Source organism: Diospyros lotus, chromosome 14 (genome assembly GCF_014633365.1).
Source record: "Diospyros lotus cultivar Yz01 chromosome 14, ASM1463336v1, whole genome shotgun sequence".
Classification (NCBI taxonomy): domain Eukaryota; kingdom Viridiplantae; phylum Streptophyta; class Magnoliopsida; order Ericales; family Ebenaceae; genus Diospyros; species Diospyros lotus.
Window position 1 is genome coordinate 7,330,647 of NC_068351.1, and position 16,769 is coordinate 7,347,415.

At 38.0% G+C, this 16,769-nt stretch overlaps 1 protein-coding gene across 2 annotated transcripts in view; it reads right to left on the reverse strand.

The window, feature by feature from the left end:
• Positions 1–2,412: 2,412 nt before the first annotated feature.
• Positions 2,413–16,769, reverse strand: part of LOC127789664 (UPF0400 protein C337.03-like) — a 63,924-nt gene continuing 49,567 nt past the window's right edge. For both annotated transcript variants that reach the window (XM_052318607.1, XM_052318606.1), the window contains exon 8: positions 2,413–3,716. In XM_052318607.1, the coding sequence (XP_052174567.1) occupies positions 2,850–3,716 (867 nt within the window). In that variant the 3' untranslated portion in view covers positions 2,413–2,849. The remainder of the gene's footprint in view (positions 3,717–16,769) is intronic.

The following is a 16,769-nucleotide window of genomic DNA, read 5'->3' on the forward strand; positions in this document are numbered from 1 at the left end:
CCGATTTTGAATCCGATCGGACTTTTACTATGAAAGTAGTTCTTATCTATAAGAAGGTAAGTCTTTTAATTTTATCAACTTTATTTTAGAATAGATCCATGATATATATATACATATATATACATATATATACACGTGATTTGGGTTTGATTGAAAATTTAAACTTAGATCTACAAAGATTTAACTGTCGGATCTTACTAGTTTTTGAGTATATTAGTCGATGGGGGTAAGGGTGTCAGAGGGTTGCCTATGATTGCTAGAAAACTGCAAGTCGCGATGGCCGGTGCTGATTGGCAATGTTTTTTCATTTTCATTGAAGATAAAAAATCAAATCTACGAAAATCCAGCCGTTAGATCTGCCTCATTTTTGGATATATTAACCCCCTTGACTTGACATTTCTAATGGTAGGCTTTAATCATGTGAATATTCGGGCGACGGTGGTTGCTGATGGCGGTGATTGTAGCTGGTACTGACTGTTTTGGGGGTTGGCAATTCTTAGGTGATTTGATCTTGTATTTATTCAATTTTCATGTAATCTAATTATTTTGTTAGGTAACGTTGACAATTATGGCCTCCGAAACTGCGAAGAGAAAGCACCAGATGAAGCAGTAAAGGAAGCACAAACCACGAAAATCACATCAAACTAGACTGCGTTGTTTGGTTTAACGCCAAACTGCATATGTGGTTTGGCATATTAACTCTCCTTTATATCACCCAAACCACATCGTGCCAACCCCTATGTCTAGGGATAGAATATGTGGTTTGGCATATTAACTCTCCCTTATATCACCTAAACCACATCGTGCCAACCTCTATGTCTAGGGATAGAATATGTGAAGATTGATTTGGTGATTGTTGTTGTTGAGATATAATAATAGATTTATTTGATTGAAAATATTATCATCAACCTATTTAAGTCTGTAAAGAAGAAATAATCAAAGAATAGAGGAAAGTTTTTGCACAAACAATTCTATACTTAAATCAGATAAGAAAACGATGAAACATATATTGAAACCAATATTAGAGATGTACCTTTTCTATAAAAGATTATGGAGTAATCATAAGTTATCTAAGATTAGGATTCTTATAAACAACATTTTATTTGTTGCAAATGATTTTTATTCTCTTGAAGGAATTTTTTGACGTCAAAATTACTCAATTTGCGCATTGCATGAGACATCGTCTTTAAAAAAAATGTTCTAGCAATAAACTCACTTTCGAGGGGCGAGATTACCCCACCACTGAGATCAACTCTTAGGCTACAATCGACATGTGGCAGCCTTGGACTGTAGTTGGCCTACACGCTACCATTGGTGGAGGGAGACTACCCCTTCCGAGAATTATTTCCCACAATGGTCTCTCGCACCTTGTTTGTAGGGGTGGTCTTCTGTCGAAAACCCTTGCAGTTGCTGCGATTGGCCCACAAAGGCCAACTTTTGCAAGAGAACCCTACGGCTACTGTGCCCAGCTCGAGGGGAGGAGGGTCATTTTTCGCGAGAGACCCTCATGATTGTCATCCACCACAAGAGATCTGATCCTCTACGGCCTTCTAATGGTAGGTCAACCCAGTTAATTTGAGTTAACTCATTTATTATTATTTTATAAATTAATTCTTTTTGACCTTTTTATCTTGACACAAAGAGTCATGAATTGGTTAATTAGGCTCTTAGTTTCTTCAAAGCTCTTGCTTTTCTTATCAATCTTTCTTTTATCAACGCTCTTTAATGGGACTAAAATAATTATAAAAATGTTGATTTCATCCATAATCCTGCTGTTATTAGTTGGGTTTTGTTAAAGGGCTTCAATTCAAGGCGTCTAAGGCCTCTTTCGCTTTCTGTTGAAATAAAGCGATTCAGTGAATATATTTGGTCAGTTTTCTTCTTTTTTTAAATAGTTCTTTTTTGGGTTACAAAGGAAAAGCAAAACTTGCCTTTAGTTGTAGAAGACTTTTTTTTTTTAATTTTAAAGTCCAACTTTATAACTAAACTTTCTTTTACATTTTATGTTTTAAAAAATTTAAAAAGCATACTTTTCTATTTTTTATTTTATAATTAAACATTCATCCATTTAATAAAAATTTAAAATTAAACGATTAAAAAATTATTTGTATAACCGAAAAAGACTCCAATCACAAGCAAAAAATGAAATTATTGTAAACAAAATTATCCTCAATTAACATTAAAATTACATAGCACATGTCAACAAATAATATTAACTACATAAATATTTTATTGTTAAAAAACACTTTTCTTATTCATCAAAGAAATAAAAAACAAACGCTTTACTTAAATCACTTATCAAACAGATACAGATTTCTCAAATAATCTAGCTAAACACCGAATATGTTCCTTTATAAAATGATTCTTATGAATATATGTATATATATATATAATATAATATTTCAACACAAATTCACAACAAAGTCAAGCGGGTAATAACACGATAGCCCAGAGTTGTTGGGTCACAAGCATAAAGCTGCTACATCGTTGATAATCATTCAACAAAGCATTTATGAAAAATCTATTGATCCTAAAAAGAGTGTCCCCATGACTGCAGATTGGATAATAGATAACAGATTAGCTGGCTGCATACGAGGATTTCCCCTGTAGCTCTGTTGTAAGCACGAATTGTTACTTTATAAACATTAGTAAAATGGTACTTACTGCTACTTCGCTATCATTTCAAAGCAGTACAAGAAGCTTGGATGGGTTGGGGGGGGGGGGGGGGGGGGGATTGTATGCAGAGAGGACATCTACGGGTAAAAGTACACATTATAAAACACAAAAGCAACTCATTATGATGTCAAAGATGCCTATTAATGTACAAAATGGCCCGGCCTCGCTGGGCGTCATGGCCGGGGAACCGGGGGCGTTGACGGCTGAGGGTTTTGCCCATAGAAACCGATACCTGGTGGCCGATAATATCCCCCATTTGTGGGTTGCTGCGACTGGTTTTGCGATGGCTGAGCCTGCTGCTGCGGGGACTGAAGTGGTTGTGGCTGCGGCTGGGGGGCTGGTCTTGCTAATCCCATTGCAATATGTGAAGGCAGGGGAGGGGGAGGTGGCAGGCTACTAGCACCATATCCGTAAGGCATAACCCCCATCATCAGACCACCGGGTTGGACAAATTGGTTTGCCTGTGGCACAGGAGGTGGAGGTGGCGGTGGCTGAAATGGAGCCGGTAATTGATTGGCTTGGGAGATGGGTTGCATACTTGTAGATGGCATGCTAGCCATGGGTTGCTGTTGCACAGAGGTAAAGTAGCCTGTACTACCCATGTCCGAACTATTAGTGTCTGTAACCAGCATCGGTTTTTCTAGTTTAGGCCGTTTTTCTGGAGAGAATATGGGTAGACTTGAGGTGAACCCCGCTGATTTCATACCACCATTCATGGAGGCGGCCTCCTCTGCAACGAGAGATGAGAGAACAGACGTAAGCATCTGAGCAGAGGATGTAGAAGCAGCAAGCTTAGCAGCAACTGCAGCAGCTGCCGCCTTCTTGTTCTCTTCTTCACTAGACTTCAGGCTGGAAAAGGAAATCACGGGTTGGGCCAATGAAGATGGAGGAGTGCTGATAGGATGAGCTGCAGGGAGGTTGGGTTCAACCACAGTAGCTACTTCCATCGGTTGGTTGGTTGTTGTCAGGGAAGGAGGAACAGGTGGCAGTGTCAGCTTGTGTCTCATATTGCCAATTTCCTCGAGTTGACCTTGAGCAACCTGCATAACCATTCAGTGGCACTGGTTATCCCAATTAAGCAATTGTAGTATTTCCATTTTCAGAATTCATGAGATCAGACAAAAAACATGTTTTATTACATCTGAATAAGACATCATGCAAGTGACCGGTACTACATTTCCCCATCCATCCCACAATTTATGCAGGTAACCAAAATTAAAAGGGGACGGCAGAATGATAAGGTTTGGTAAAAATAAGGATAGATTTAACTAAAGCAGCCAAGACGAAGGTACAATTATCTTCATGAAAAAATTATCTTCCTGAAAAGGCAACGAAGAACCAAGAAAACTAGAAAAAGTTATCACTATATTTGTAACTGCTTTTGGATTAGATTATTACTAGAATCAATCCTAATTCACCCCACCTCTTGGGTTCCTACGGCTATGGGCCAACCTAATATGTGAGAGAGAGAGAGTTTTCCCATGAGAATGCAGCTACAAGAAAGAGATGTTCGTATCATGTGTCATAGCCTAAGGGTAGGATAGTCCAAAATTTTTGGTCAGCTGTTAGTGTTGTACCTAGGCAGTTAATAGCTAGCTTCTCCTGGTGTACATTCTAGAAGATACAGCAGCTAATGGATTATAATTATCTGTACTGGGCACAGCCAAAAAGGCATGAAATGGAAAGAATCTATCCTCTCTCAATCTCTCTCTTCCCCGAATTCCTTCAGGATTCTCTCATCAGAATCCTATAATACCCTTGCCAGCTCTGAGAAGCTGACAATTGGTATCAGAGCCATCAGAATCCTATAATACCCTTGCCAGCTCTGAGAAGCTGATAATTAGTATTAGAGCCGGCAGTCTTGGCAGCAGGACGAAGGCAGGTCGATAGGCCAGCACACCAGGGGCGACACGAACAGACAAGTGTTCGCGATTGGTGCAGGAGTCCGTCGAAGGAGGTGACACGGAAAGCCAAGAGATTCGCAACTGAGCAGAAGACTGGTGCAGGAGTTCCGTTGAAGTTGGCAACGTGGATGGATAGGGGGTTCACGATTTGGGTCGGATGAGAAATTGGGTGCCACGGCCAATGTCAATTGCAGCCAGTGATTAGTTGCAGATGTTAGAGTTGTACCCCACAAGCCAATCGTGTTTTATGTAGTTGATCATACTTTACATTGGGATTCTTTATCTTCAATAAATTATTCCTAGAAGGAATTATATTTTTATTTGTCATTGATGGTTGTCGTTATTATTTATTGCAATCCATACTTGACAAAGTCCATAAATCAAATAGGCTTGTGAAATATGGTCATGCATAGAGATGACAATCATGAAACATATTCTTTATAAGCCTTGATTTTAAATGTTCCTAGTCATAAGGTTATTCAAATTGGACACTAATAACTCGGATAGACTAGCACATATGATGCATGCTCACTCAGGAGGATGTTTTGTTTCATAGACATTGGTGTGAGGATACTAGTGCATATATGTGGATGCTTATTATAAGAATAAGTACACTAAACTGACCCATTATAGAATTCCTAATGGTTATTGTTTAATGTCGAATTGGAATTCTTGTGTTGCAATAGTGCAGATCGATCCTTTGACTTGAGACATCATGATAGTCTTATATTTGATTGGTTACGCTTTGGTGTTTTTTTGGATTCTAATGGAGTCATTGACAAACTATCACTGGGCGTGGCCTTATCACATATGAAGGTTTGTGAATATCGAAATAGGATTCATCACTCATCATTAAGATAAGAGGATGTCTTATGTATTCCGATGATTTCATAACTGAGAAAATCCTTAGCCAAGGTGAGGTGGAAATCAAAAGGTGTTTTGATTTCGCCTATCAAGTCGTAAATCTAGAATGAATACAAAGTTATTAAATGATTAGGATTTCATCAAAAAATCATATCCTAAATTCAATCGGGACATATATCGATGAAAGGATTTTACTGCACAATAATTGCAATTGAAAAGATCCGCATTTTTTCATCGTTGGCCAGGTATTCATGGCACGTTGCTAGACGTTAACCATGATATGTAGGGTTTTAGAATTAATTTAATTAATTCTAAAAACTATTAATTAAAGAGTTTAATTAAGAAGCCCATGAGATGTGTTAATTAAGAAGCCCATTAGTTTAATTAAAGAGTTTAATTAATCTAATATAAGTTGGGCCTTGATATAGCCCAATAAAATTGACCCTACATCTAGTCTAATAGTGGAGCTAAGGGGTCACACACTTAGATCGAGCCCATTCCACAATTAAAAAAGAGAGAGTCAACCCAATGTGATTAAGGGCCAGGCCTAAAATGTTTCGGGTTTTTCCAAGGTATGATTAGGGTTCTGAACTCTATTTATATGCCACTTAAGAAGTTGGAAAAAAAGAAGAAAAATTCGTTCTCTCTAAAGGCGTCTAGGGTTGCTAGCACGACCAAGACGTCCGTGGAAGGATCGATCGTGTGGACCGAACTTGGAGGAGATCGTGCTTGCGTCTCTACGGATCGAAATCAGGCAGAATCGACGCTCTACACGGTCGGCAGTTCCTAATAGCATAACCAAAGGAAGAATTGGAGGTGAGGTATGGCAGAAGGCACACGTATGAAACAGCTGGAGTCGAGGTTGGATGCCTTGGAATTGGGCCTCCGACAAAACCATGAGCAAGTAGACGAGGGGCTAGAGACGGTTGAAGCAGGAATCCAACACACCCAAGAGGAAGTCAGCCACATCGAGCAGATGTGTTGATGATGGAGAGGAATATCCGGGAAGAGTTTTTGGGGTTGAGCCAGCAGCTGAGTGCCCTCACCATGTTTTCGCGACAGCCCAACGCAAGCCTGCTAGTGGATTTCCCTCCTCGAGCCATGGCAGCACCCATCTTTCCCGGACCGAGGGGCCAGCCAGAAGTGGATGAACGAACAAAGTATGCTGCTGAAATGGCTTTTGGAAGATGATTTTTGGTTTGCAACAACCCAATTCACAAAGGGTAATTGCAGCTCGTGGCCAAGCTCAATATTGTCTCCTCCATGAATAAAAAGTTTGTAAACACTCCTATTTAGCTGCAGAGAATCTCCCAGCAACCTCATAAGTATTATCTCCAAATGCTTGGTGCAATGCTGACTGATTACTTCCACTGCTACTGTGACAACCTAGGCCCGAACTTCAGTGTCAAAATCTGCGTACTAGATAGGGAAAGTATCCTTTCTAGCCAAAACTACTCTTCTAACATTCTCATGGTGGTCATTGGTGCTTAGAATCTCCTCATTGAATATAGCATTCAAAACTTTGTCATAATCACTGGGGTCTTTTGAATTATGCATTGTTGCAACACATTGTCTAACAATTCATATTCCATTTGAACAGGCAAAGTATGTTGGAGTAGTTCAGCGGCAGGTGGAAGATCTGTAGGACTTGGGGACATCAAGCGCTATAACACGGATACCGGATCTGGGAATTCAGCAACCCAAGCTGGAAGAAGTTCCTGCTTCTGTTTAAGATAAGAAAGAACAATATGCCTTTTCGTAGTTGATCCAATTAGGTGCCATAGCTCAAAGAAGACAACCCTTAAGCTGTACCTATCAGCCTTTTCATCAATCTTTGGCCACTCTTCATCAATTTCCTGTGTAGAGAAAAACTGAAAAAGTAGGTACCAACTCGGCCAGTATGATCTAAAGAAACTCCAGCCATTTCTGCAGGATCTAGATCCTAGTTCACCTCATCTTCGGCCTGACTATTAGCCAGCATCACCAAGGAATCAATGTTTTGTTCCCATGATACTTCATCATGATTTATTGGCTATCCTTTGAATTTCTTGGCAATTGTAACAGGATTTATTTCAACGGATTTCTCCTCTGGTGGAGCCTCAATAATTCCTCCAGTAGCTGCCCTTCTTCCCTTGTCATCTTGAATGATCTGCTCCAATTCAAGTCTTTCCTCACTTCTTGCAACAACCAGTCCTAATCATAGGGCCTTAGACTGCAGTCTAAGGAATACCTCCAATTTGCTGACTGCTCTTAGTATAACCATTAGGCTGCCGCTTGTGCCTTATAGAAATGGCTTCCAATGCCGTTTCATGAAGCCTCAGCCTCTCAGGCGCTTGTTATACCGTGGCAAGACATCATTTTCACAATAGGTCTCAATGCATCATTAAGATCATCAATGAATTTCAACACAAAGTAAGATTCCTTTAAGGTCGGTTGAGAATTAAGTATCAGCGCTTCCAATTCCTCAAATTTGACCTTATAATCCATTACAGACTCTTCTTGCGTTAGGTTATTCAATTCGTCTTTAAGTTGATTTAAGGAAGCAGAGTACTACTTAGAAAAACATTCAGCCAAAATACTAACCTGAAATTTATGTGAAAATAGAATCAAAAATTCATCCAGCTGTCTACTAAGATCCTTGATTCCTTTTACTATTGCAGCACATTCTTCCCTGATTGTTTTCTCAATAGACTGTACACTTTCAAAAAGTCCTTTGGCCATCTCCACCGTTCAATTCCTTGAAAACTCACCATTGTAACAGCCTAACTGCTTCCAATACTCGCCTAACCCTCAATTTAGCAAACGCAACTTGAATCCACCTCAACCACTACTTCAGAAAGTCACCTAGAAACTTGATCCGCCTCAAATGCAATCCAGCGAGATCTGGATCTACTTCGCCTTAAATTCTAACTCGATTAACTAGAGCAGGAAGAGTCGACGACCAAGGAACTGCTCTGTTACAGTCTCCTGAGGAATCGAAAGAGTCGATTCTAATCCAACTTCATGCGAGGGGGATTTCCGACGATATCTTGGCTCTAATCTAGCTCGCCGGAGATCGTTTAATGCTTTTTCAATTAACAGCAGAGGAACAGCCTCACGATAACCTAGTGCCTCCAAGTCAGCAACCTATAATCGGCTTCTGTGGCTTACAAGTAATGATCGCCTAGGTCAAACAACTGAGAATTCCTCTAGATTGAATTGCACTCGCTAATGTTTAGTGATCGTTCTAGATCTGCTTTCGACTGTGCCTTCCTTCTCGCTTGAACTTGCTAATTGAGTTCGCTGAAATTTCCACCAAAAACCACCCGACTCTACTTCACTTCTCAATTTCGAACCGAGAGTTGCTTTGCTCTCTCGGCTATGACCTATCCTTTGATTCCTTAGAATTTGATTGGAAAAGCTGCTCGCACTCACCTGTCAATAGTCGAGAACCGCTAGTTTAGATCATTGCCAGAATTCAAACATTCGAACCAAATTCCTATGAGTTCAACAAAATCATAACCGAAGAACGATCAACTCTGATACCAAATGTCACATTCCTATGGTTACCTAAGGTTGAGATTGGAATTAGGGGAAAAATCAGAAAGAGAGAATTGAGGAGGGAGAAAAATTATCAAAAAGGGGGGAGAAATCAAAGAGAATCGAGAGAGGGATAGAGAGAATTAAAGGATAGAATTTCAATCTCATTTCACATAACATCTCATCCTCTTACAAGTAGCCCTTTTATAGGCATAACTAGCTGGCTAAATTGAATTCATAATAGCACCCATGTGCTGCTAACAGAATAGAAAATATCTCTTAACAAACTATTGTAACCTTATTGCGATATTGCCCTTCTATTGCTCGTAGGGTCATGGCAAATGGCCAAGGTCGGGAAGGTGGTATACAAGTTGTAGTTACCAGAAGGAGTGATGATCCACCCTGTTTTTCACGTTTCATCAAAATTCCCTACCTCTCACCCAAGTCTTGGTGTAGTGGAGTCACCTGCACCCTAATCACACAACTTGGGAATAGTTGCCTAATCTTCTCAAACAATTCCCCTGAGTTGCCCAACTTTTTTAATTTCTTGAGGACAAGAAATATTTCAAGGAAGGGGGGTATTTGTCACATTCCTAAGGGTAGGATAGTAAATGTAATTTCCTTTATGTCGTGCGTGGGGATAGTACCTAGTTAGTTAGGAGTAGCCATGCTTCATTGGTTGTACATTCCAGTGGTTGTATTCCAACTGGAGGGTATATTTAAAGCCACAACCAGAGAATATGATATCATGCGATGAATGAGATTAAATCTTTTCTCTCTCCATTCAATCATCTCTCTCTGTCTCTCTCGCATCTTCTCTCTCCCTCTAAATTTTTCTCCAATTCTTGAATATTCCTTTGTCAAATCTGGGGATTTGACACTGGCCATTTGAACCCACACTTGATTAGGAACATGGCTAAGAAAGATTTGATATTTGGACTACCAAAAATAAGATTTTGTGAACACATAATGAGGTGATGTTTGTTGCAAGAGAAAATTAGTTAGAACATCACTCAAATAAAAAAATAAAAAAACTTTTTTGATGCAAGTACTAGCAAGTGTCTACCATTACTACACATGAATGTACCCAAGCCTATTCAAAAGAGGAGTTTGAGAGGCAAACATTAATGGATGACTACTCAAGATTCAGACAGAAGTATTTCTAGCAACAAAAGATGAAGCATTTCAATCCTTTGTGAGACTAGCTAAAAGAATACAAAGAGAACTAGGAAAAAAAAAAAGGAAAAGAAAAGAAAAAAAGGATCTATTAGCAATAACTATGGTGGAGTTTGAAAACAAATTATTCCTAGAATTTTGTGAGGAAAATAGTACTTCTCACCCATTCTCCACTCCTAAGACAACCTCATAAAATGTAGTAGTAGAAAGGATAAATAAAACACTACAAAAATGGTTAGAACCAGCTTATAGAAAACAACTTGCCTACTGATTTATGGGCTGAAGCTGTAAACAAAGCTTGTTACATCTTAAATAGATTTATGATAAGGCAAGTAATAAGGAAAACTCATGTCAAATTAATGTATAATGAAAAGCTAAATGTATCACATTTCTAAGCTTTTGGATATAAGTCCTTCAATTTAACAATAATGATAAGTTTGGGAAATTTAATGCAAAGAATGATGAAGGAATCTTCTTGGTTACTTTTTAACTCAAGCAAAAGCCTATAGAAAATTCAGACTAGAACAATGGAAGAATTTCATTCATGTAATATTCAATGAAGTAAATAACTCAAGCAAAGAGAATTGAAAAAAAAAAATATATATATATATATATATAAGAGAGTAGAATCTAGCAAAAGATTAGAAAGACAATCTCTAGAAGATGGGAGAATAAATGAACTAATGAAGACATTAAGATGCAATAACAAATAGAATAATAGAAAAACAATCAACAAGACATAGGTTCATTACTAAAATCTTACAAATTCTTCAATAACCATCTTCCCAAACAAATCATAAGAGAACCTAGCCGAGGAGTGAGGACTAGGGCTACATTACAATACTGGGACTTTTCCAATTTCAGCTTGACTGCAACAAGGATTTGCATTGAGCTCTTATCTCTTTGTACCAATGATAGAATGAACTCACCAAGTACATTCAACAAGAGATGTCTTGGTGTTTGTTATTTCTGGATGCTATTGTATTGGTGGTTAGACAAAAGAATGCATCAATAATAAGCTTGAGCCTCAAGGTATTAGAGAGAGACTCCTTAGAGTCCAAAAACTTCAAGTTGAAAAGATTACAGACTGAATATATAGAATGTGAATCTAGTAAAAATAAATGTGTGAGTTATATTTCAGTAAGACTTGAAAATCAAATCATCTCAAGCAAAGATTAGTTTAAATATCTTGAATTTATTATCCAAAAAGACAAGAGGATTGCTTAGAATATTACTCAAAATTAAAGTAGGATGGTTAAAATGGAGAAGTGCTTTTGAGTTTTGACATTTTATATAATTGCAAAATCCTTTTAAAGCTACAAGGAAAGTTTTACTAAACAGCTATCAGACCAGCTCTATTGTATGCCACCAAAATGTTTTAGTAGTAGATATGAGATCATACCCCTCCACCTCCCCCACGCCCCCAAAAAATAAAAAATAAATAAAAAAGAGATTATCCATAATAAGGATACATCAACTCTAGCTAGGATAAAGACTTGATATGTTTTTATTGCAAGTATAGAGTGACTCTTATAAAGGATAAGATGCATGAGAGACAATTTAGATGATTTAGTGATGTGAGAAAAAGACCAATAGATATTCCTATGAGGAGAATGGATAGAATGGAAGGAGTTGTTAGCAAAAGAGGTAAAGAAGACACACACACACAAAAATTGCCAGTGAAAAATCCGTAAGCATGACATAGGTTATAATAGTCTTATAGAAAATACAGTCATAAAGAGAGGTGATTGGAAAGCTAGAATTTATGTAATTGGCCTGCCTAGTAGGAGTAAGACATGGTGTGTTGTATGATCTAATAAAAGAGCATCTGCCATGTCAGTGGCTAGAAGTGGTCTAGCTAGGTTGGGGGCATCCTCTCAAGACTTCAAATTTTAATGGTATTACTCCTCACAGCCAGTCCTAAGCTCAATTAAGGACGGTTGCATTAGGCAGTCAGTGGGAAGTCAACATGAAAATTGTCAGATCTTCTCAACATGAATTCTAAACAAAATGACTGAGCTACAATCCATGCAGTTGACCCACCTATCAGAATTAAGGCTTGTGATGATGATGATCTACGCACTGATTTTAATTCAAAAAGAATTTTTTAAGGCTGTCATTTCACCTCTGTAGGAGGAAACTATCGTCTTCAATCAGACCTGTGGGAAAATTCAGTGGTGCAACCGAAGTTTACCAATCTGGACGGTGCATGTATCTTAACAGTTCTAAAATAATGGAAACTTTGTAGCATATAGGATCTAACCAGATAGGCAGTATCTAATACATCAGGACCATAGTTAAAAACAAAGTCCACAGGGAAAAATAAACGGATAATATTGTATGAAGTTAATGTTTTAACAAATAAAACAAGAATCTAGATGCTATAGTTGCAAATGAACTTCATGAATCAATTGAGAATATAATCATTTACAGAAAGTGAATCCTTGTTCACTGACCTCAACTGTTGCTTTAACTGGAACGATTTTGCTACTGTTTGTTGAGAATAAAGATTTTCAAGAGTGGACCATACATCCGCAGATGATTCACAGTGAATCACCTGTGCGAGTACCTCTTTGTCTATTGGGGAAAAGAGCCAACCTAGTAATAGCTAATCTTAGCTAATCTGATCTGATCCAATTAAGGTATTCAGGATTTGACAACCTGAGAATCAAACTCGCTGGAAGCTGGATCTGAGACATACTTTACTGCTGGCAGAGATTTATTGGTGAATGGAAGGAGATAGAACGCCCTAATTGTCGTCAAGATCTGTGCCTTCCAGAAGAGATAATTGCAGGTATCCAACTTGATAGGTATATAATTGAAGGCCTTTGCAACCGCTGAGAAGTCAAATTGTGAGGCCGATGACAAAGTAGAGGAGGAACAAGGGAAAGAGGAAGAACCGGATTCATGATTAAAAGCCATCAACGTCTGTCTAGGGCTCTGATACCATGAAGCAAGAGCTTCAAGGTGAAAACGGAAAGAAATGCAAAAAAAGAGAGAGGGAGAAAAGAGAGAAAGGAAAGATGAACTCGTTGAACGAATTGAAAAGAATCAAGGTTACAGAAATAAAGGCATGGCTGAACATTTATATCAGCTAACCTTAATAACAAACTATTGCAACTTGCAATAGCAATCATAACAACCTAAATAATACAACACCTAATTATAACAACATAACAGTTTACAACCAAATACAACCATGGCACAACACAAGAGAAATACACAACAAACTACTCAGCATTATTTCCTTCTACATTCCTCCTCAAATCAGACCCCATGACAGAAGGAGAAGACTTGGGCTTTAGCTTATCTGGAGTAGCAGTAGGACTGATGCATAGGTGAGAACGTGAGACCAACTTTGACACACAAGAACAGAAACCTATCCCTCAGTAATCCCTTAGTGAAAATATCAGCTACCTGATGAAGGGCAGGGACATATCTAATTTCAACCTCACCATTCTCCACCTTCTCCCGAAAAAAATGCACATCAATCTCAATGTGCTTAGTGTGTGAATGAAACACAAGATTTTCAGTTATGCTTTTGACTGCTAGGTTTTTAACACATGGATAACCAAACTCAAAAAAAAAAGATTTTAGCCATAAAATCTCAATAACACCCTATGCAATAGCTCTATACTCAACTTCTTCAACAGATTTGGCCACCACAAACTATTTCCTTGAACCCCAAACCAACAAATTCTTGCCAAGAAATACCCATAACCCATTGGTAGACCTCCTAGTGACTTTACAACCAGCATGATTTGCATCCATGTAAATAGTTAAGGACAAATCACTAGGAGAAGCAGCAAACAACAAGCCCAAACCAATAGTTCCCTTAAGATATCGAAGTAATCTTTTGTAAGCTAACCAATGTTACACTTTTGAAGAAGCCAGAAACTGACTCAATTTATTCACCACAAAGGCAATGTCTAGGCCTGGCGTATGTCAAATATTGGAGAGAACCAATGATGGTTCTATAGAGAGATGGATAAGAAAATAAGTCACCCTCATCAGTCAAAGAAACTCCAAAATTTATAGTTGTAGCATAGGGCTTGCAATCTTGCATTGTTGCCGTTTTCAACAAATCTAAAGTATACTTTAATGGAGTGAGATAAATGCCATTGCTATCTCTATAAGCTTCAAACCCTAGGAAGTAATTTACTGATACTAGTGTCTTGAGAGCAAAGCGAGTATCCAAATCTCGAATATAAGCCTGAAGAGCTGTAGAATCTAAGCGAGTAACAAAAATATCATCAACATATACAAGAAGGAACGATACATATAGAGAGGTCGTTTTGATAAAAAGACAAGCATCAGAAACAACCCTTATAAAACCCCAATCCTGCAAGGCAATCCTCAATTTTGTATACCAAGCTCGAGGAGCTTGTTTAAGACCATAAAGAGACTTTTTGCAATCTACAAACATGAGAAAGAAACTGAGAATTCATAAAACCTTCAGGCTATGAGATATAAACCTCTTCAATTAAATCCCCATTGAGAAAAACATTATTGACATCTACTTGCTGAATATCCCACCCAACATAAAGTAACAACCAAAGAAAACAAAATCCGAATAATAGGTGTCTTAATGACAGGATTAAAGGTTTCAACATATTCAATCCCAGGAGTTTGAAGAAAACCCTTAGCCATTAACCAGGCTTTATGCTTGAGAACAGACCCATCAATATTATACTTGACTCTAAACACCCATTTGTAGCCACTAAGATCCATATCAGGGGAGAGGGGAACAAGCTCCCATATGTTATTTTGCTGCAATGCAGAAAACTCCTTTTCCATAGCTCTAACCCAATGAGAATCTAAATCTAAGAATAGAGGGAGTTGGAGCAACTTTATGTTTGGGTAAAGTAGTCTAAACCAATTGCGGAGCAGAGGAAGGAGCCGAGTGAGAAGTAGAAGAAGAAGTGTTAGCAGAAAAAGGAGTGGATAAGGTCAGAATAAAGGGTTGTGCTACTTGAGGAAAAGAAGAACTAGAGAATAATAAAGGAAGAAAATGAAGGAATAGAGTAGAAGAACTAGTAGAAGCTGACTTAGGTTGAGAAGAAGAGAAAGTAGAGGATGGAAACAGAATAGTAAAGGGATACTCATTAGGATTAAACTGCACATGTCTAGAAACATAGACTGTGCCCGATGGATGTGAACATTTGTATCTAGCTTGAACATGGCTATATCAAAGAAACACAGACATGGTGGAATGAAAATCAAACTTGTGTTTGTTATAAGGTCTAAGATAAGGAAAGCAAGCACAACCAAAGGGCTGAAACAACAGGTAATTAGGTTGTTTGTGGTAAAACAATTCAAAGGGAGAATGAAACTTAAAGAGGAGAGGCTGATAACAAATTTATGGTGTAGACAACAATTTGAAATGCTTCTACTCAAAACTTCAAGGGCATGTGAGCACGGGATAATGTAAGACCCATCTCAGCTATATGTCTATGTTTTCTTTCAGCTACACTATTCTATTGGTGTGTATGAGAGCATGTAAATCGAGGTTGAATGCCATGATTATGAAGGTAGGGCAAAGAGGCTTTAAACTCACCACCATTATCAGTTTGTATGGCCTTAAGTTTGGACAAGTACTGTAATTCAACAAACTTATGAAAGGTTATAAAGGTGGCCAATGCATCAGATTTTAGTTTCAAATGATATAGCCATGTATATCGAGCATAGGCATCAACAAAAATGATGTAATACCTATATCCTTCAGTGGAAATAACATGAGATGGACCCCATAGATCAAAATAAACCAATTCTAAAGGCTTCTTTGCTGTGATTTGACAATTAGCAAAAGGAAGCTGATGTAATTTCCCAATTTTGCAAGAGTCACAAAAGGAAAGAGCAAAACTTGAACAAGGAATGTGAATTTTATTAAAAATAAACTACAATACATTGAATGAAGGATGCCCCAATCTTGCATGCCATTGCTGGCATACAATGTTATTTTGGGCTACATTTACACTACAAGACAGTTCATGAGAAAATAAATCTTGCCGTTTACATTTATTCAAAGAAGTAGAAACATTGGTGGCAAACACTTTACGCTTGACAGATGAAATAGACTTGGACACAACATGATCAAATGCTAGAGCCAGCTAATAAAATTCATCTTTAAGGAGTGTTTGAAGTACCACCGGCCCTAAATCCTTGTCCTTAACCAAACAAGAATCAGAATAAAATTCAACAACATTATTATCTCTTGTAAGCTGAGAGATACTAATAAGATTTTTCTTCACATGAGGAACATGAAAAACATTAGATAAAGAAATGATGGAAGTAGGATTTGTTTGAGTATATAACTAACTGAGACCAACATTGGAAATAAGAAGTCTCTTACCATTACCAACGACAACTTTATCAACACTGTTGTATGGAGAATGCAAAGACAGATTATTAAGGTGCGTAATATGATTTGTTGCGCCATAATCAACAAACCAGGAAGGTTCTACATGATAGGAAGACAAGGAGGATTGAGATTGAGTTTCTAAAGGCTGAGACAAATTGCCATAGTGAGTTCCTGGCATATAACCTGCTTCACTCAAAAAGACCTCATTAGACTCATTAGGGACAGCTAGATAAGCCCCTGGATCTGATTGTATCATATTACCAGTTCTT